Source organism: Aquila chrysaetos, chromosome 15, assembly GCF_900496995.4.
Source record: "Aquila chrysaetos chrysaetos chromosome 15, bAquChr1.4, whole genome shotgun sequence".
NCBI classification, from domain to species: domain Eukaryota; kingdom Metazoa; phylum Chordata; class Aves; order Accipitriformes; family Accipitridae; genus Aquila; species Aquila chrysaetos.
In genome coordinates this window covers 7,676,715-7,696,963 of record NC_044018.1, presented here as the reverse complement: position 1 = coordinate 7,696,963, position 20,249 = coordinate 7,676,715, and the positions used below count along the sequence as shown (strand labels likewise).

At 43.0% G+C, this 20,249-nt stretch overlaps 1 protein-coding gene across 2 annotated transcripts in view; it reads left to right on the top strand.

Annotated features, from left to right (window-relative positions):
- Positions 1-20,249, top strand: part of EVA1A (eva-1 homolog A, regulator of programmed cell death) — a 212,752-nt gene that overhangs the window by 62,183 nt on the left and 130,320 nt on the right. For both annotated transcript variants that reach the window (XM_030037094.1, XM_030037093.1), the window contains exon 3: positions 9,853-9,976. In XM_030037094.1, coding sequence (XP_029892954.1) covers positions 9,853-9,976 — 124 coding nt within the window. The remainder of the gene's footprint in view (positions 1-9,852; positions 9,977-20,249) is intronic.

Sequence of the window (20,249 nt, the reverse complement as noted above, 5' to 3'; positions counted from 1 at the left end):
TGCAAATGTCCAGTTCAGACATTGTTTCTATGTTAAAAAGGGAAAAGAAAGGGTTATTACACTGAGACAACCACCCTAATCCAGCCTTATGTGGTTGGCTGCCAGGATCCCTTGCTTTACTCACTTGTTTTTGCTTGAAATGAAATGCAGACCACTTGGGAGAGCGTGTCCAAGACATTAAGGCAGTGACCCCAAACTACACGTTTCTGTTGTTCTAACACCGTAATGTCGGATTCAGTGGGAGATTACCAAACGCACAAAGAACTTGGACATTTAGACTGGGATTTCAGTTTTGATGTGGTTGGTCTCTTGTTAAATTTTAGATCAAGTCACATGAATATGGAGAGATCAGAACAACAGAATAAAGTTGTGTTGAAAGCCAGACGTTTGCTTTTTAAATAGCCCCCCCCAGCTCTCCCCACTTCACTCAGTTTAACAGGGGAGCCCAGAGTTAGCACAAGTCACATGAGATATATGGCAGGAAGGAAAGAGAGATTTGTGCTGTATTCATGAAGCGTCTCTGAGATATTTTGAAGATGAAAATGTAGAAAATTCCCACTCATCCTTTAATAATAGAAGCTAATTTGGGGGACTAGTGCTGTTAATTAACAGTCTGGTCTGGTATTATCTCTTCTGTACTTTCCTTGTGGTGTCCTGCAGAGGGTATTCCTGACTGCGAAGTAATGAGAGCAATGTCCTTGTCCCAGCCAGGAGGTATGGATGGGGGACAGAGAAGAGGAACACGTGGAGCCTTGATGGCTCTGGTAAAAGGGACCCATGCAGTGCAAACTGTCCTGCCGTGGCAGAGGAGGTCTGTGAGGAGGAGCTTTGTGGTGCCTGAACCATCCTTTTTCTTGCTTGTAGGTCAGGAAAAGCAGCTTCCAGGACCAAAATCTATTCATCTTTCACCCAGAAAAGTAAATCCTTGAATACTAAGGGTGATTAAAGCATATTGAAATCATGTAATTTTCAGTAGGTAAGAGGGTGTTTACCCACACTGCATAATTTATGCAGAGTGCTGAGTTGTATGCCCACTAGAAAGTCTGTATTGTCAAGGCAAGGTCATGCAAAGAGGTTAGTTTGGGTCCTGAAGAGCAGAGCTGTGTTAGCATGGTCCTGTGCGTGTTGGTGTCTTTGTGATGACCTGTAACTCCCACTTACCTTTACCCCTTTGGAGCAATTGTGCAGGTGCAGTTGGTCTGAGCATGCAACCTAACAATTTTGAGAGCTTGAAGATTTTTGTTAGGTCTGTGCGTTGTGCTTTCACAGTGGCGTTTTTCTCTTGCTCTGTCCCATGTCACCCAGATAGGGTTGGTCAAGCCTATTTTTAATCCGCCCAATGTCTGATTTTTGTAGTGTAAGTGTATGGAGAAGAAGCTAAATTACATTTCTGCACAGCAGGGGGTGACACGGGAACATCTGGAGAAACCTTTTATTCCAAGGAGATCTGCTGGGGACCATCCTCATCTGCTTTAGCTGTGGTTCTCTCACCTGTCACACTACTGCATACATTTGCATTTCCCTGCCATGGGGACATCTCATGAGAACTTGCCTCTGGGGAAATAAGGAAGCTGATAAACAGATACAGCAGCATTGTATGTTTATTCAGATGAACAAATAAATGCTGGCACAGAGGACAAAGGAGAAATAGGAGTGTTAAGTGTTCTGCATTGCCTAATGATAAGTGCCTCCTGATAAGTGAATCCCTTTAAGTTTAGTAAGAAACCTAGTCAATCCTAGCCAAGCTCACAATGCCCAACTTGTGCCTGCAAAAATACATGGAGGCACATTTATATTTGAAGGAAGCTGCTGAGCTGAAGAGGAAGAGGTTTGGAGTAGCTTGTTTATAAAGCTTTCCGCAGCTGCTCATTCCTGGATCAGTATTCCTGATGTCACTAGTTTTCAGCAATAAACTACTCAAGGTCTCTATGGAAGAATGTTTAATGGTTGGCCTAAAATTATTACTTAGTACCAGAAAACTAGATTATACTTCACAGCAGATTACCTGCAATATTCTCATTTTGGTAAATTGACAGAGAAGTAAAACCACAGCTTATTTGGAAGGAAAACAGAGAGCCCTGAAGCAAAGCTTGTTTAGAATGAAAATAGAAAGCCCTGGAGAGGCACTTATCCATTGTGTTTCTGCTCCCAGATATTTATAAAAGACATTGTAGGCTAACTTCTGTCTTCATATATGCACGTACTGAAATCAGCATGAAACCACTTCAGAGGGCAATGTTTTACCGTGTGACTTGTTTTCCCCAAAAGGAGCTGTGCTTAGAAGGTGCTCTGGACCCCAGTCATGCCTCTCCTCAGAAAGATTAACTAGTTTGGGGAGGGAGAGTAGGCATGGCCTGTGGCCTGGGTCTCTTTCAGCACTCTCCGGGACAACCAGGCCTTGGTGACGAGAATCACTAGTGCTGCTGATGTGGTATTTCCTTTTGTCCTTTAAGTGAGATATAGGACACCTTTGCTGCCACCTCTCCCGCTGTCGCTCCAGCATCGGTACAGAAGGGAGCTGATTCCTTGCATGCTAACAACAGGATTGCCTGAGCCTTTCTTCCCCACTTCTTATTTGCACCTACCAGGAAGGTTTCTGTGATAGAAAGCAAAGGGGAGCTGACCTCTTTGGTGAAAGATGAGATAAACTTTCTAGTAGCTGCATGACTCTCAAAGCATGGGCCAGCTGTTGATCACAAAATGATGGGGCTGGAAGGTGGGTCTGTGTGTTACTGTTTCTGAAGAGGGTTTTATTTTCCCCAAGTATTCTGGATTAACACTGTGGTAGAGTAAAATACAAAGTAGAAGAAAATGATCCAACTGCTTTAGCTTTCTTGGTAGGCCAGGGAGAGTGGCTACTGCCATGCCTAGTCGCAGGATATTGCATGGTCCCACTGATGTAACAGCATTAAGTGGCCTCAACAGGAATGAGAAAGGGCCCTTTCTCATGACTCTGAACATCTATAAGATTATGATGGTCAAGGGTAAAGAGGGAGGAAAATGATAGAAAGGAAGAATATGGGTCATCAGTACCACTGGGAGGAGAACCCACCATTTGTCATATAGCGTATTAGAAGATCCCCACGGTTTACAGACAGTTTGAACAAGGAAAGTTTCAGTCTCAGAATGTCAGTGAATTAAAGAGCAGTTCTGGCAACTCTTTGTCAGACTACATTAATTACTTTGCAGAGCATGGTGAGCAGTGACCTCAGGGTCCAGAAGAGGTTACTGCCGTGCCAAATTTGCTCTTAAAAATCACAGAACCAGTGCAGCTTCATTCATGGATCTTGCCCAGGCTGAAATATAACTCTCTGGCAAGCAGTTTCCCCAGCTAATTATTTGCAAGTAGAAGAACTGCTTGATGCAGAGGTCATAGATAATCTCTAAATTGCTGTATCTTTGAAATATTTGGCTTGACTGAAATAGCTCATCAGAGCAGTGTGATTATGTACTGAAGAAGAGGAGACACTAGAGGCAGAGGTGGCTGGTGCAGGCTGTCTCCCTGATGAGGCAAGACTGCTCCCTGGGGTGTAAGCCTCCTAATGCTTTGTTTACTCTAAATTTAAACTTTCCAAGTCATGGGGCTTCCATCATTGCCACTAAGACCCCGCTTGACAGTGTAATGGTTTGCTCTCAATGATTTTTTTTCCACTTTGTGTTTTAACCTTTCCCTTTCTTTAATCCCATGGCTTTTGGTTATGCATCCTTTTGTATTTCTTCAGCCTAGACCTCCTCTCCCTTTGAAGTTGACCCCGCATACAGATTAAGTTTCCTACTGTTAGGAAATGTAGGTAATGGTTAATTAGGTGATATTTGTAATGCAGCTTTTATCGGGTCCTTCTATTTGCTGAGCATGTTCCTGCTTTTGTGAATCGCTGTCTCTGGGCTCTTTCAAGGTGTCGTGGTTTAACCCCAGCCAGCAACTAAGCACCACACAGCCGCTCGCTCACTTGCCCCCCACCTAGTGGGATGGGGGAGAGAATTGGAAAAAAAGTAAAACTCGTGGGTTTAGATGAAGACAGTTTAATAGGACAGGAAGGAAGAAATGAATAATGATAATGATAATAATAATATGACAATAATAATAATAAAATAACTGGAATTTACAAAACAAGTGATGCACAACACAATTGCTCACCACTCGCTGACCTATGCCCAGTTAGTTCCCGAGCAGCGATCTGCCTTCCCCAGCCAACTCCCCCCCAGTTTATATACTGGGCATGACATCATATGGTATGGAATATCCCTTTTGGCCAGTTTGGGTCAGCTGCCCTGGCTGTGTCCCCTCCCAACTTCTTGTGCCCCTCCAGCCTTCTTGCTGGGTGGGCATAAGAAGGTGAAAAATCCTTGACTTAGTATAAACATTACTTAGCAACAACTGAAAACATCAGTGTGTTATCAACATTCTTCTCATACTAAATCCAAAACATAACACTATACCAGCTACTAGGAAGAAAATTAACTCTATCCCAGCCAAATTCAGGACACAAGGCTCTGCCAGAGGGAGCTCTGGTGAATCTTGCTGTTGTGTTTTAACATTCCAGCCCACTGCTGCCTGCCCTACTGGTGGTTATTACTCCCATAGCAGAGCTGATGAAAGGGACTGTGTGCCCGGTTTTCAGCTCTATATTTCAAAGTCTGGCGTGTTAATGTGAGTCACCAAACATATGGGCATAGTTCCCTCCTGCTGACTCCGCTGTGAGCATTGCAAGGTCCATGGGAGAGTGATAAGAGGTAGCTAGTAGAGTACTAAAACCTGCCATAGATCAGTGGTTAGGATTCAGGGCCTTTGATCTCTTGTTCATGCAATGCAGAGATTGAATGCGGCAATTTGGGCAAAGCTGCATTACTTTCTAGTGGAGCAGCCTGGGAAAGTTGCTTGATGAAGCCATAGGCAGGTGGCCTGTATCTCATGAACATGAATTTCACTTTCTCATGTCATCTGTCCTTCCCTGTTGCTGATTCTTGGAAAATCTTGCTCCATGGTCTTTGGTAATTTGCGTGAAAGAATAGAGATAAACACGCAATCTTCACATAATTGGAAAAAGGACCTGTAAATAAGTTTGCAACTTGAAAGTACTAAGTTTACAGTGCGTTTTAAACTAGTACCAACATTCAAGGGTATATAAAAGAATATCAAAAGTCAAACGAAATGTGACATGAAGCCATTATAAATGCATTGTGCTGTGTGGCTTTGTAGGGAGAATTCATGCTGCCTTGTTTGTTGTATTTACTTCTTCCCATTGCAAAACTCATGGAGGTGCACCAATATAAGTGTTGGTGTAAATCCACCACAATGACTGTACCTGGACTGAATTTGACCTAAAAATGCTTGATCGTATTTTTTTAAATTACTGGTATCTTCTTGTGTAAAATTCTTAGTACAAATCTCTACCCATCTTCATTTGACTGCACACAGCTCTGATCCATTCATGCCGTTTGCTCTCTGAGTTATTCTCCTCAGCAACATACAATTTGGGAAATTATTTAGTGGGGTTCCTCTGTGTAATTTCATGCCTGACTGACGTGCCCTGCAGTCATCCTTATGTTCCTTTGATGATGGAGGCTGTACAGAGAGCAGCCCTGTGGCAAAATCCTAGTTCCCTTTGAGTTTCACCATTGGCTTCTATGGGTCCAAAGTTTCACCGTAAGTGTGTTGAATTGATGAACTACAAGGGACTAAGAACTGAGATAGATAAGTTTAATTGCCTTGGGTGTTAAGCTCAGTTGTGGTTTATTTTAAGCGTGCAGGGGAAGCTCTTCTTGAAGAGTGATTTGAAGAGACAGAATAAAAATGAATGCACCCTTGGGAATGGCTGAGGACAGCCTTCTTGCAGAGCTCGTATCCAGTTCCAGATTTAAAAGTTTGTTATCTAATGAGCACAAGCAATTACTTAGCTAATGAGCACAACAAAATGAGCACGAGAAATGTGTTTCATCTGCAATGCTTACTAGAAAGACATGGTTTTGAGCTTGAGGCTGCCCTTGCTTTAAGACTCGGGTCACCACAGTGAGATTAATCCAGCACATAAATCACAGGGGTTAGATTTTGTTTTACTTGAATTCACATTTCTTGCTCTCTTATCTCCTCTAAATCTTGCAGCTTCTTAGCTCAATCATGAACCAGAGAATGGAATGGGTTTAAACAGCCACAACTTCCCTCCTGAGCACTGGCTGTCAGCCCTCAGGCTTGATTTACCACTGGAACGCAATTATAAAATGGCACAACGCAATTAATGTGTCTTCCCTCCCCTTTCATGCCAGACAGGAATTCCTCCTCCAACTTCTTCAGTTGGAGTGATTTTTATAATATAATCTAATCCAATGCGACTTTATTTTGCATTAGTCAGTGGTCTACCAGATGGCAATGACATAAACAGCTGATTGTATATCTCGGTTAGGGATGGTTCTGCATGTCTACTACTATTTCTGTGCAAGTTCAGGTTGTTTGTGGGCCTCTTTTTGTTTGGTTTTGTGTTTGTGTCTTCCCACCTTTACAGCTGATATTGACAGCCAGAAAAACAAGGCAAGCGTAGAATGAATTGCCTAGTTTTTTCCAGCCATTAAGCAAAAGCCATGTGAGCTCAGGACGTTCCCTCACTACCAAGTAAACTCACAGCCTTCCTGGTGTCAATCTAGCGGATCATCTGCAAAGAGTTCAGAAATGACACTTAACGTCTGCCAGAGCTCTGATACTGCCTAGAAGTATGATTTTTGAGAGTAAGACCAGAAAGCCAAAGTCTTGGTTTGTAAGGGCCCCTGTAAATGCCAGATGTACTGGACGTGCAGGGGAAGTGTACCTGTAGTGGGTCATCTTGTCATACATGTTCTGTAGAGTCGCTGTGTTGCACAGTGCTTAAGAAGATGCTGGTATATAGCACATACTGATGTAAGCAGTGGGGAAGGAGGTTTCTGTGGCAAGGATAGGTAAAAACTGTATGTGCAAGTTTTTAAGTTAACATTAGGGCTGGTTCAGCATCTTTGTTCATTATTTTTAATCAAGAACATGACACAGTCAACCATTGCTAATTTTCTTTGCATTTTTCCTCATGTATTTCGCTGAGCATTGAACATATTTTTTTTATTTTACTCTTTATGGATGTATTTCATTACGCCTAAGACTTTACTCAAGCAGTCTGCAGGAAATCAGAAATCTTAATGTTTTTTTATATTTTCAGGAAAATCGTTGCCCTTCAGGGGGAGGCACATTAGAATTACGTGAATGAAAAGTAAATATTGATTTCTCTTCCCCCATGAAATAACTTCTCAGAGTCATGGCTATTATCAAATTAATTTGAAACTGTAGCTAAACACTAAAACCAATTAGTAAAAGGCACATTCAGCCTCAAGAACTCTTCCCTTTTTCTGCAGTCTCACAATGGCATAGATGACTTTTGCTCCTTAATTTAGGTACAGACTTCTCCCTAGGGCTCTGTGTTACTTTGCATACTGCAGGAAGTAAACTCAGGAGGTTTTACTTATGTGGAATACAGGGAGTAAGCAAGAGCTGCCAAGAGTTAGAGCAGAGCAAGACAAAGTGGCAATATGTTACGGCTGCCCGTGTTCGTGGTTCTCTGAGGCTGGTAATTGCCTTCGCTCCTGGTGCTGAGCCTAAGGACAGGTGAACAAGTGCTGCTTAGGCATGCAAGCTGAGGTTTTCGAAGAGGCTTCATGTTGGCCTAACCCAGTCTCTGCTGAAACCCAGGGTGGTTTTCCCACTGGTTTTAATAGCACCTATTATGCAGTGCTGAAGGCTTTTGAAAATCCCACCCATCTGCTATGAACAGGTTTGTTGACCAACAACCCAAGTCTGCTGCCTCTGAGGGGAGAAAGCTTCCCTTGTGGGAAAGAAAACATGTGGGGTGCTGCTTCTTTCTCTGCTCCATATTCTTAGCACTGCTTGGGTGTAAACACAGCCGTGGCTGTCCAGTACCAGCAAATCCTTTCAGGTCTGCAGTGATTTGGAGAGGGTTTCTCTCCGTATGTGAAGCACTCAAGAGTTGTGCCAGTTGTTCTTTGCCTTTTGAGATCAAAAGAGGTGTCTGTGTAGAGGCCTCACTTAAATTCCTTTGCAACTCATTGGATTTTGCATTAAATTAAATTTCACATGCTGAGTGAGCAGTCAACCCTTATGAGCCTAAAGGAAAGAATATGCTGTTTCTATGCATTTTAATGTGACGGTCAAACTGGGGCTAATGCTCCCAGGCACCTCCTTCAGTGTTCACCTTTCAGCCTTTCCATCCTAAGCTCTGTATTTTGAAATGAGATGACTGCATTTTATTACCTTTGTAAGTGGAAAACAACAGCATATGTTCTCTGCTCACTAGAAAAGGCCTGAATTGTCTTGGTTTGAACTTTAAAATAAAGGTCAGACTTGAGGCAGGCACGAATTCTTGCATGTGTCAGCCCAAAAGGTGAAAGCTTTAGGAAGTTATGAGCAACCGCAAATGAAGCAGTTTCAGATTGCACTTGAAACTGGAACAGCTGTTGTTCCTGGTGTTCAGAGGGTGACATTCAGAGTTTTAATGCTAAAGATTATATATATTATGTTCAGGGAGAACTCAAAAATAGAGAGTAGTCACTGAGGCAGAGAGAAAATTGGTTTGGATGGTACGTGGTAGAAAAGGAACAGCCTTTATGTTAATGGCACGGGGATAAGATTGTGGGAAAGCCCAGATGTCGTGGTGGGTGTAAGAAAAGGGAACAGGGAGAAGACAAAAGAGACCAGGGGAGTCTAGGAGAATTTCTGAGAAAGGATTTTCCAGCGCCTCCTTGCAAGTGAAAATTAATTGTTTTGGGACTGGAATTCGCAGCTCTGTATCGCAGGGACTTAGCAAGGCTGGTGGATTACTTCGCTCTGTGGTCTCAAAATGCTCTGACAGGTTCATGTGTGTCAGGCAAACATTATGGTAATTTTAGTGCTTTAAGGGCTCTACAGGAGTACATAAATACCACCTAAGCCATCCAGCTGAATTTAAAACTTAATTACTGCCCCACTTAATAATATTCTCCCCCCACTACTGCTTTAGAGGATCATAGGGTTAAAAGAAATCATTAATCTTCCTTAATGAAGCTATTTTCTAGCAGGAGACAGAATGTCTTGCCCCTGTGGATTCTGAGATGGAGTTTTTATGAGTGTTATGAATGGGGAAGTGAGGAGCAAGCGCTAGAGGAAAAGCAGTGCAGAAAAGGGCATAGGACCCAAAATGCCGGCAGTGGGAGGACCCCCCGACTCGCAGGCCCTTGCTGAGTTTAGCTAAAAGGAATGCAATAGTCATGGGGGAAGAGGAGTGAGCCCTATTAAAAACAGACTAAGTTGGCTGTGTAACAGCATTCCCACCACAACTACTAATTATTGGAATACCAGTAATTGCCAAAGCTTTTATATAACTGAGACAAGCTCTCTTGAAAACTGTGACTGAAATTGTGCATCTTGAGAGAAATCTAAAGCAGAATGGCGGTGGCAGAGTTTGGGTCTCTGGTTTTAACTGTCAAGGCTGATCCATGTCCTCAAAGCTGCTTTTCCTGGGACAGTACTGCCTTATAGTACGATTAAATTGCATGCAAACGTTTCAAAATCTCCGTGACCGTCCCAGTGCAAATCCCTCCTTTTGCATGCATGAAAGAGAAAGACATGCTCCTTAAAACAGTGCAAGGTTTAGTCCTCTCCTAGTCCACGGCTCCTGCGGTACCCACTGCATTGAGCCCCATTGCCTGCCTCGTGCCAGCGCCAGTTGAGGAGGCAACGATGGCCTTTGCTGTTCTCCAGCTTGTCTCTGTTTGACGATCCCCTTGGTGGAGATACTGAAGTGCTTTTGTCTCTCTGTTTCTTGTGTGCATTCCTGGCTGCAGAAGATGCTGGACGAGTGCCAGGACAGGCGGAGCTGCCAGTTTCTCGTCAATAACCGGCTGTTTGGTGCAGATCCATGCCCTGGAACCGGCAAGTACCTCATTGTATGGTACAAGTGCAGGCCAAGTAAGTATCTCGCTATCGAATCTGTTTGCTCTGGCGAGACCAAAGCGTTTTCGTCCTTAGTGCTCATCAGAGAGGCCTCCTAGGACTCTTTGTCCCCTTCTACCTTTATTTTCGGCGTTACATAACCCCCTGGGTGTGGAGCATTTCCCCTCTCCCCCTCGCTTGCTGCCTTGCTGGGATGCTACCGCTCCATCTCCTTCCTCCTCGCCGGCAGCCCAAGTTGCAGATTGTTTTTGCAGGTGCCAGCGAAAGCCTTTGCCAATGCTGAGCTCACGCTGTCGGCGGTGGGTGGGCTGCTTCTGCTCCCATCTGCAGCTGCCCTCCTGTCCCGGGGGGCTAGTGGGACTTGTCCCCGCTCTGCCTGCCCCTCCAGAGGGAGCGGGAGCTCTTTGCGTGGGCAAAGACTTCAGACCTGGGTGCCTAAGGCAGGCACTGAAGACGGTGGTGCAACGGGAAGCTCACCTGCCCACGCCGTGCCATAAGCCAGTTTTTAATGGCTTCCAGATCAGGCTGGGAAATGTTAACCTGTGTTTTGCGTGATCTCATTAGCTGTGTTTAAATTAAATGGGGCTGGCGCCTGGATACTGGGGAGTGCAATCATGCATGCTGCAGAGGAGTGAGCCTGGTGCGGCTTTGGCCCGGGACAACCAACACCCTCTTGGCCAATTCCTGGCCCCACTGGGGTAGTTAGCACAGCCTCGCACTGTTCTCCATCAGTGCTTTGGAAACAGACACTAGTTTGGAGATGGATAGGGTTTGATGGTGGCCAAACTGTGCTAACTGATTTCAGCCTGAGAACAGGACCTGACTCTTATTTGAATTAATAGTCTGGACATGGCATATCAGACCATCCTAATCCCAAGCTCTTTAGATGACATAACTGACATGGTTCCAGCATCACATCAGCAAAATTTTGGGGGAAGAATTAAAAAAAAAGTTTGCACAGGGAAGAAAAACATATCTGATTTCAGAAAAGTTTTGCAACAGAAGCAGAAATGTTCAGACTCTGTCAGCAGCACAGAAGACGACTTTTTGCCCCAGCACACAGAGACCTGTGCTAATGAAGTGAAGGGATCTGGCAAGATCTGTGAGGAATTCAAGTGAAAAGGAGGTAATGAAGCACCTGCATCTGTTGTGGGGTTTTCGCGAGTGGTTGTAACTTCCCTTGTTGGGTGAGAAATGCATCTCCGAGGGGTGATTAGCCGGGTGTTCTGACAGATCCTTCTGAACCTGCAGGTTTTGCATCAAAGCTTGCTTGAAAAATCTAACTATTGAGGCCCGTGCTGAACTTCTGAAGGTACTTCAGGATCCCATCTGTGCATAAATATTTATGGCTTGGCATTCTTTGCTAATTACAGATATGCTAGAAAAGAAGAAGTTTGCATGTGTGCTGGGTAGGTGATTTTCCTGAAAGAGAGCAGGGGAAGCTGCTTGAAAACATTTCCCCAAGACATTTTTCAGGCAGCTCCAATTTTGCAGGGTGAAACAGGGTAACCTGACACAAATTATTGTTTCTTAGTCACTGGGCAAACTTTTAATAAGAACCCACTGGATTAATAGCAAGATTTGAAATACGTGAGGATTAGCTCTGAACAGAGATACCGGGACATGGTCAACCTCTCCTTGATGATTCAAAATGTTAATTTTGAGTTTCACAAACAGAATCTCGTGCTTGTGTGAGTTTGATAAGCCTTTCCACCTTTCTGTAGGGAGAAGTTTAATGGGGGGACTGAAGAAAGATGGATCCATAGAATGCAAAATGCAGGACCATGATAAATTTTGGTGGGCTTTTTGGGTTATTGAGTATTTGAGTATTGCTTATGAGCTGTAAATGAATATATGTTTAAGAGCTAATTCCAAAAGCTGTGGTCCTATGAAGTGTTGACCTGCTCCAGAAAGTCTGAGCACACATAATTGTAACTGAAGAGCACCAGAGAGTCCTTGTCGAGAGCTCACTGCCTGGCACATGGTTTGATCCATAACTTTATCAAAAGACAAATGCAAATTTTGGGTTCTGTTCCTGAATTTGTCCTTCTTAACAGTAGACATGACAGAATTACTTTAATAAGAAGCTATTTAAGGTCTGAATTGTCCTCTAGAGACATCTATTTCTTTCCTTTGCTTATTGAGGGAGCCCGATGTGACCATGCTACTGAAGTAGGTGCCTTGGTTAAGTGCCTGCCTAGGTAGAATGAATGTCAGTTTTCCTGTATATGGGTATGAGAGGCGCTTTGGGAAGCGGCCTGCAGAGTTTGGACAGGACATCTTTAACATAAAATAAGGATGGCCAAGCCTTCCCACTCTCAGAGTCATGCTGGAGCCTCAAAAGGCCCCTAACTAGAGGTAGTTATCTAAAAAGAAAGACTTCCTTGAAAGAAAGCAAAACTGAAGTTAGTGGCATTTACTTGTACCTTTGCTGAAGAATAACTAGATGGTGCAGTCATCCCCTCCAGCCACTGTCACTGCAGTTATGCCTCTCTGACATTATGTTGCATTTGAAATCTAGTGGTTTCGATGCTCGCTGGCTGTATGGGGTTCACTCACAAGGCAAGGTGCTATTTTGGTTTCTCGTGGGCAGAATTTCAAGGAGATGGAGGACAGTAAATCATGTTGAAACTGAAAGGCCCAGATTTTCCAAATGGTGGGGCTTGGGGGAGCAGGGTAATGGGGAGGATCTCTACTGCACCAATTGCTCTGAGGCTGCTTTCGCTGGAAGCAGGGAAGACTCGTGCAGAGGTGTTGTGGTTCACCTCCTCTAGAAATTCAAAGAAATAGTTCAGAGAAGTGCGTGCTTAACTAGAAGCAGTGAGAAATTCAATGGCTTGTGTGTTTTTTGTCTTGTGCTAATCATGGTCCCCTCTGATCCAATGGATGGATCTGGGGTCTAGTGGACACTCATCTTGCATGTACAGGGCTCAGATATGTTCATGGGACTGCTTTTAAATGTCAGATGTTTGGCAGTCCTGAATATTCTCTGTGCCTGTAAATAAATACATTATGTATGTGTGTACATCTAATTTTAAGGTACAGGGTGTTTAAGGAGATCAGAAATAATCAATAAAATGCTCTATTCTGTCTCAGTTTGGGGCAAGTGAGACTTATTATTGCTGCTATGTGATTTGAGGGCCAAGGTTCATCAAAGTGTATAGAGGTTTAACTTTTATTTTATTTGCCCATAGCATGTGGGTCTTAGTTTCTAATATGCACCAACCTTTGGGCAGATGTTCAAAAGCACAGTACAGGTCTCAGCAGAGCACAGCTATGACTTGTGCTCCTAAACTTGGAGGTGCCTCAGTAAATCATGCTGCTATTTGCAGTCTGAGTAGAGAGTCCCCACAAGGTTGTTGCACATCAAGGTTGGGACTGAAACCTGAAGTTGTTCTCTGCTAGTGTAGATGTAGACTGGCATTTAGTACTGGCTGGGGATGGTTTCCAGTGGGAAGTCTGGATATGGCCACCCCGTCTTAGAGGCTAAAAAAGTTGATGAGAATGGCTGTGGGCTGTCCCTTGCTAGTTGGCCTCAGCACCAGAGAACTGGCACATTTAATTTATCAGGGCCAGTGTAGCCTGAGATCCACACTCAAAGCACACTGAACCCTAGGATCAAGCCCTGAACACACAGAGAACTTCAATCTCTGGGGTACCTTTCAGGAACATTAAAAAATTGCACACAAATCCAATTATTTCTCTGGTAACATGCTGATTTGATTTAGACCTATTAAGTATAATTACTGGGTAGGCTGCAGGAACATATAATTAGAGGGAATTGACATACTATTTAATTGGTCTAACATGAATTCCCTCTAACTGAAATATGGATTCACCAATGTTATTCAAACAATTCAGTGTTTGTTCATCCCCCTTACTTCAGAGACAGAGAACCGTGTAAGATCGTGTGTTATTGTAAGCTAGGAAATATTTGCTCTGTGTGCCAGACTTTCCTGAGGGGCTGCAAAGTCTAATCCTGGCTGGGAACAGGATCTGTGGGGCTGCCCAAATCATGCTGAAGAAATAACTTCACCTCTGCACCCCAGCAATACCAGCGCCTGTTCACCCATGGCGACTTTTTGGTTGTTTGGTTATTTGTTTGGCTTTGTTATTTCAAAAGTGCCAATGCTCCTGAACAAAATGGGGACGTAACTGCTTGCCTGTCTCTGCGAAGGGATTACTTAGGATGAGATGTGTTTCCTGAGTGGGCATTCACTGGCAGTGTTGCCGAGAAAGGAGAGGGTTCCTACCTTGATTATGTGGCTTCATCCACGAGTCCCCCATGTAGTGCCTTTCTCTTGTCTCCTCCTCTGCCATTGCCATGCTGTTCTGGATGCACTGTCCCCTTCTCAGCTCTGAATACCCTGAGCTGCAGCCTCCTGTAATGCTATAGTGATATTTTCCCTCTTTCCTGTCAGGCAGTTGCTAATTTAGCTTAGGACTTCAAGGATTCTGGGAGAGAGAATCTCCATACAGTGTTTTTTTTTTTTTTTTAATTATTATTATTTTTATGTAATTTTAAAACATGGGGTGGAACAGTTGGATGTGATAATTGGAGGCTGGCAGGTGTGAAGTCTCCCTGTATTAATCATTGCAGCGATGTAACAAAGTGTAAATCCAAACTTTGCTGCTCTCCCTTCTATTCACAAACGTAAGCCTAAAACCTTTGAAGTTTCAGAAAGCCTGGATTGTGACCTGGGCTCCAATTGCAGCTCAAATCCCTCTGTAACAATACAAAAACTTATTTGTGAAAGGCAGATCAAGACTCCGAGAAATGCATCTGGGAAGGAAACTTGCATTTGTTGGCAAAGGGTGAAGTGCCAAAAGTTTGTGTGGGAGTAGAAGGGGGAAGGAGGGTGGGGGACGTCACTTTGTTCTAGTTCAGAACCTGTAGCTTTGATTTACGGGAAAACTTTGTGCTGAGAATCAACCCGGATACATGTTTTGAAGAGAGCAGGCAGTCATTCTCTCCACCATAGATTTAATTCTAATCTAAGAGGCCCAGTTAATTCTTGTGAAATGTCAAAGACTTTTTTTCAAACATGGGAATGCCCGTCCTGATGTCCCTGCCAAAATCTTACTCAGGTAACTTTATTTTTCTTAACAGCCCTAGGTAATTTTAATTAGAGAGCAACTGAATTTAAAATTAATTAAGAATTAATTCCAATTAGATCATCTTCTGATAAAAAAGGCATCTTAAAATTTGCACTTTCTGTCAGATTAGTGATGGAGCTGCCATGCTGTGTCCCAGGAGTGTCTGCCTTTTGGTGAGGATGTGTGATTTTTTTTTTTGCCAGTGGTACTTCAAAACCTGTAAAACCAGCAGAATACCATTACTTGTGGCAGAGCTTTCCCAGCTATCAAAGAACCGCGGAGTCATCCTCTGTGTTGGCGGTTCCCAGCTGCTGGTGAATGTGAAGCTGTCTTATGTCTCTTGGGGAGTTGGACAGATCTGCTCACCAGATTTCAGTTGGGTTGGCTGAAAATTATGGAAAGGACATTTTGGAAGGACTGCTTAGGCTTGCAGTGAATGCATCTTGTTCACCTTTTAATTTCCTTACAATCAATTCCTTCAATGTTGAATCTAGTATGGGCTTTGCCATTGAATTTGCTGGGCTGAGGATTACACCTTTTCTGTTAAATTCAGTGAATGTAGCCTGAAAAGCCTGGTCTCATCACACATCCTCAAGGCTTTCACTCCCTAGGCAGAATTTGCAAAATGCTGTGAGCAAGAGTGGAGGGCTATGGAGAGAACAGAGTTTTTGTAGAAATTTCAGATGAGAGCAAAGAGGGACCTAAATGTATTCCTGGTCCCTTTAACACTGATGATTGATTTTAGTGCTGGGATAGATTGGTAATTCAGTAGTTATCAACCCTTTCAGAAAAGCATTAATCTCCTTTGTAAGACAGGTTTATTGGTGGCAGGAGAAGTTCACTGTATTGTTCACCACATTGCTTTTTGGTGGGCCAGGCTTTCCAAAGCAGCGCGATGGAGTGAGGGCTGTTTAATGGGCACATCCTTCTGGCCCAGCCACCGAGGCAACAGAATAAACCTTCTACCTCCTGCATTCATCAGCTTGCTCTTGCTTATCTGTATTATTTCAAAACTGTTAAGGTGATTCAGGGAGTGGAAATTTATAAGGGCAATAAAACCACAGGCAGCAAATGCTGTGGTGATGAAAAGGTGTAAATAAAGGAACGTTATAAATAACAGAGGACAGATCCATCAGCCTACAATCGGGGTCAGAGAAGCTTTAATGCTAACAATTAATATTGTTTTAAGCCGTTGATGCACAGAGATTTTCAGGTGCTGTCAAATAGCCCTATCTCTGTAGCACACTAATCACTTGACTGTCAGGAGCAGGATTAAGAGGAACGCGTGATTTCATTGTCAGCGAATGCAGAGATTATTGTCAGCCCCTGCCCCCATGGAGAAAGAAACTGCTGCTGACCCGGGAGAGTTTAAAAAAAAGTAATAATAAAAAAAAAAAAAAATCCCGGTTTTCTTTCAAACCTCGTCAGTCAGCCCTGACTGGCATAATAAGGAGCCAGGGAAGACCAGGGTGCTTCCTATTGATGTAGGTGGAAAGATTCCCTTTCCTGGATCAGGTCTCCAGTATCCAGATGTGAACTATTAAAAAAGACAAATTCTCAAATCTGCCTAAATTGTATAAATCATAGAGCTGTGGCTTTTATAGATCCCCTTTGTCCATTGGCATTTAAGTTTTCTGTGGGGTCCTAGGAAAAAACCAAGGGTAAAAAAAACCAGTTTAAGCCACGAATTTTTAGCGAAGGACAAGGAAAGGATACACCGCAGTCTTTCTGTGCTGGGACAGGGGAGTCAATAGCATTGCCAGAAGGAACTGGGAGCCTTTGCCCTCACATACTTCAGGAGATCCAGCCCATCCTCAGGCATTGTGGGCAGCTGTGGTACCTTTCTGTGCTGCTGCTGAAGGCTGCGTTGTGGATGGTGCTTCAGGTGTCGTGAACGGCTTTGGCTGCTGCCAGAGACAAAGTGATCCGGGAGCCTTCTCCCCAGAAGAGCAAGGGGGTATCCCTGGGGCAGTTAACCAGAATAAACACAAGGAAAACAAGTTTTTAAAAATGAAACCCATAAATCTAAATCTCAGCACAGTCCTACTGTGGTAGAGGTTTGCAAGCTCTGAATGATAGATTTCAAGGTTTTCTGGCATACTGGTGAAGAACCATGAGAGGAAAAGCATGTCGCAGAAACAATATGCTTGTAAACCAAATTGAGATGCTGCAAAGGTTTACTTTTGTGAAAGTTTGGATCTGTTATATTGAATCCACAGTTTAAACCATGCGTGTAGGCATCACAGAACAGGGAAGTAAATTTATACAGTACTTCTGCAGGAGGTCCTGTATATGGATGTATTCAAGACAGAAAATATAGATCAATTGCTCTCCTCAATAAATGTCTCTTGGAAAAAAACCAGCGAAGAGTAAATCTTCTCTGGGGTAGAGGTATGGTAATGAACTCTTTCCAATACTGTGGATTTCTTCCATATTTTTTCAATATCACTCCAACATTTGGTTTTCAAATTAATTGTACATTTTTAAAACAGGTATCTCCTGGTATTTTCAGCTTTTCATCATACTAATGGTGCATCAAGATCTTCTCGGTTACACACTTATTTTTCTGACTACTTAAAAGGCACTGGAAGTTGTCACCTAATCACGTCTCTGGGAACTGTGACTTCCAAAGCATCTGTGATGAATTTGGGAGATTTCGTAACTATATTTCTCCGAGCTACATTTTTTCTTCTCAGGCAAAGCCATTGAGGGAATACTGTGTGTTTAATTATTTAGGACAGTAGTGAACGAGCTTTTAATCTAGTAGGCCTCATTTTCCCATATTTTATGCTCTAGGCAGCCCCATGGATTATATGTAAAAATATCAATCAGGTATCCTTTTAATGTTCCTGTGTCAGAATTATCATTGCCATTATTTTAACATTTGAAGAGGACCGTTTTAATGATATAAGACTAAATTCTCTTTTTCAGCTATTTTAATAATAACTTTAAGTAGCATTACTCCAGATTTACACCATCACTGGAAGAGAAGAAAAAAAGTGCCATGAGCAGTGGTACTAATGAAGTCTTTTTCCTTACATATTCAAGTAATTTTTTCCTTAGTGCATCCCTCCCATCATTTTATTGCAGTAACAAAGGTTTTCACCATGCTTCCTATGTTGCCTCCTATGGTGTAGCTAGTCCATATTTATATCCATGCTAATCGGCCAGATATTACATCCGTGCTGGTTGGTCGGTGGGACAGTGCAACAATTACAACCAGCTTTGGCACTGATTTGGCTTTCTTCTGTAATTGGCTACCAGTTCTTAAAAAATGTATAGGGACTTAACTACATTTGTCATCTCAACATTTCTGACAAATTTCACTGAAATTTAGCCAGCAGGTTCTCAGGTCCTTGGAAGGAGGACTAATAAATGGTGAGGCAGAGGCTCCGGCAGCAGAACACCAGTAAATAACAGCTGCTTCAGAAGATCAGCCCAAATTCATTAATGGAAGAAGTAAGATGAGAATTAAATTTATCCAGGGCTCCCAAGTGTTTTGTTTAACTCTCATCTCACAGTCTAACATAGATACTTCAATATTGTTCCCTTTTTCCTCTTTAGATAACCATATACCTGTTTGCCCAACAGGAAAGTGCAGCTAGGTGCATCTGAACTCTACTTTGGAAATGAAATGTAGCAGTTAATTTGCAGCACTGCCAGCCTTTTCACAGCAGAATAGAAAAAGACAACTACTTCAGACTAATGAAAGTGACAGTGGGGAAAGGCGCCTTTTAAACATTGCAAATTGTATGGGTGCATCAGGAGCGTAATTTTAAAGGAATCTGACAAGGTCGTTTGCAAAGAACAATCTTCTTACTTGTTGAAATTGTTTCAGTCCTCCAAAAGTTGGCACTCTTGAGTTTTCAGGGTACTTCTGAAGTTGGCAAACTGCCTCTTTGATATAGCTCTGGACTGTCATCAGAGCTGTATCTTTCAGAGTTTCGGATTAGCTTCTGCAGAAGTAAGCAGTGTGCTCCATGCCATCGAGGGTAGCAAACTTCAATTTTTAAAAGTTAAATCACAGCATCTTCACAGAAAGTTTCTCAAGGGAAAATGGAACTGAAATAATGTTGAAAGATATTTCTGTGCAAATGTATGAATTTGTGACATTCTCACTTTTTAATGCTCCAAATTAAAGGAGACAATCCTGGCTGTTGAAATGAGGGCATGACCAGGTAGCCCACAGCTTAAGTGCTTGTGGGGGAGTCAGAGGATAAGCTGTACTTGAGGACTCTGGAGACCTTTGCTGTCCTGGAAAGGTTTCCTCCACCCAATCCTGCCTAAGGGAATGCTGACTTGATTGATATGGATTTATTCAAATCCTGAGATGAACGGAAAGTTCTCTTTAGTAGCAGGTTCACGCGGATGAGGAGGAAGCTCTGGAACTCAGGATATGAGGTGCATGTCATAAGTGAAAGGAAATTGGAAGAAAACAAAAGGCAAGGAGCCATAGCAAGGGCACTGGTCTAAAGAGTAGGCATTTGCCACTGTGGGGAATTTCTGATCTATGTTGACTTATTTGCATTGAGGGACTTGGAGGCCAGAATCTGCTTATATCTTCCAAAGTGTAAAAGAGGATGCAAAACTCAGATAAGAAATGCTTGCTTGAAATGAAAAGTAAGTAAATACATGAACATAGAAATAGGAGTGTGGGGAAAAGGTTTGAAGCGGAGCACCGGCTGGAAAATATCCTTTTAGTCCAATTACCTTCTTCACAGAAGACTGTAGGAGTCAGTGAAAGCTGTTCAAGGCACCTTTAATCTGTCTGCTTTGAGATGTACTTAGATCTACATGCACTCCAAAAAATTCTCTATATCTTACAGAATGTACTGGGAATTAGCTGATTATGGGGGAAAATAAAGGTATGTAAAAATGAGGGTCACAGGTTACAAGGAAGGGTACTGGATGGGTATCTCCAAGATGAGCTGTTCATGGGCAGTCCTGTTGCACAGGCACTGTTGTTCAAGGATGCTGCTTAGAGGTGTCTGTCCTAGTGTTTAATAGTTTTCCTGTCTTGGAGACTCATCTTCCTAGTTCCCCCAGAAGAGATAGTAACAGGTACTCACTATACTCATCTCTCGCATGATTAACAGGATCACTGGAACAGGTTGCCCAAGCAAGCCGTGGAGTCTCAATCCTTGGAGGTGTTAAAAACTTGAATGAACACGGCCCTCAGCAACCTGCTGGT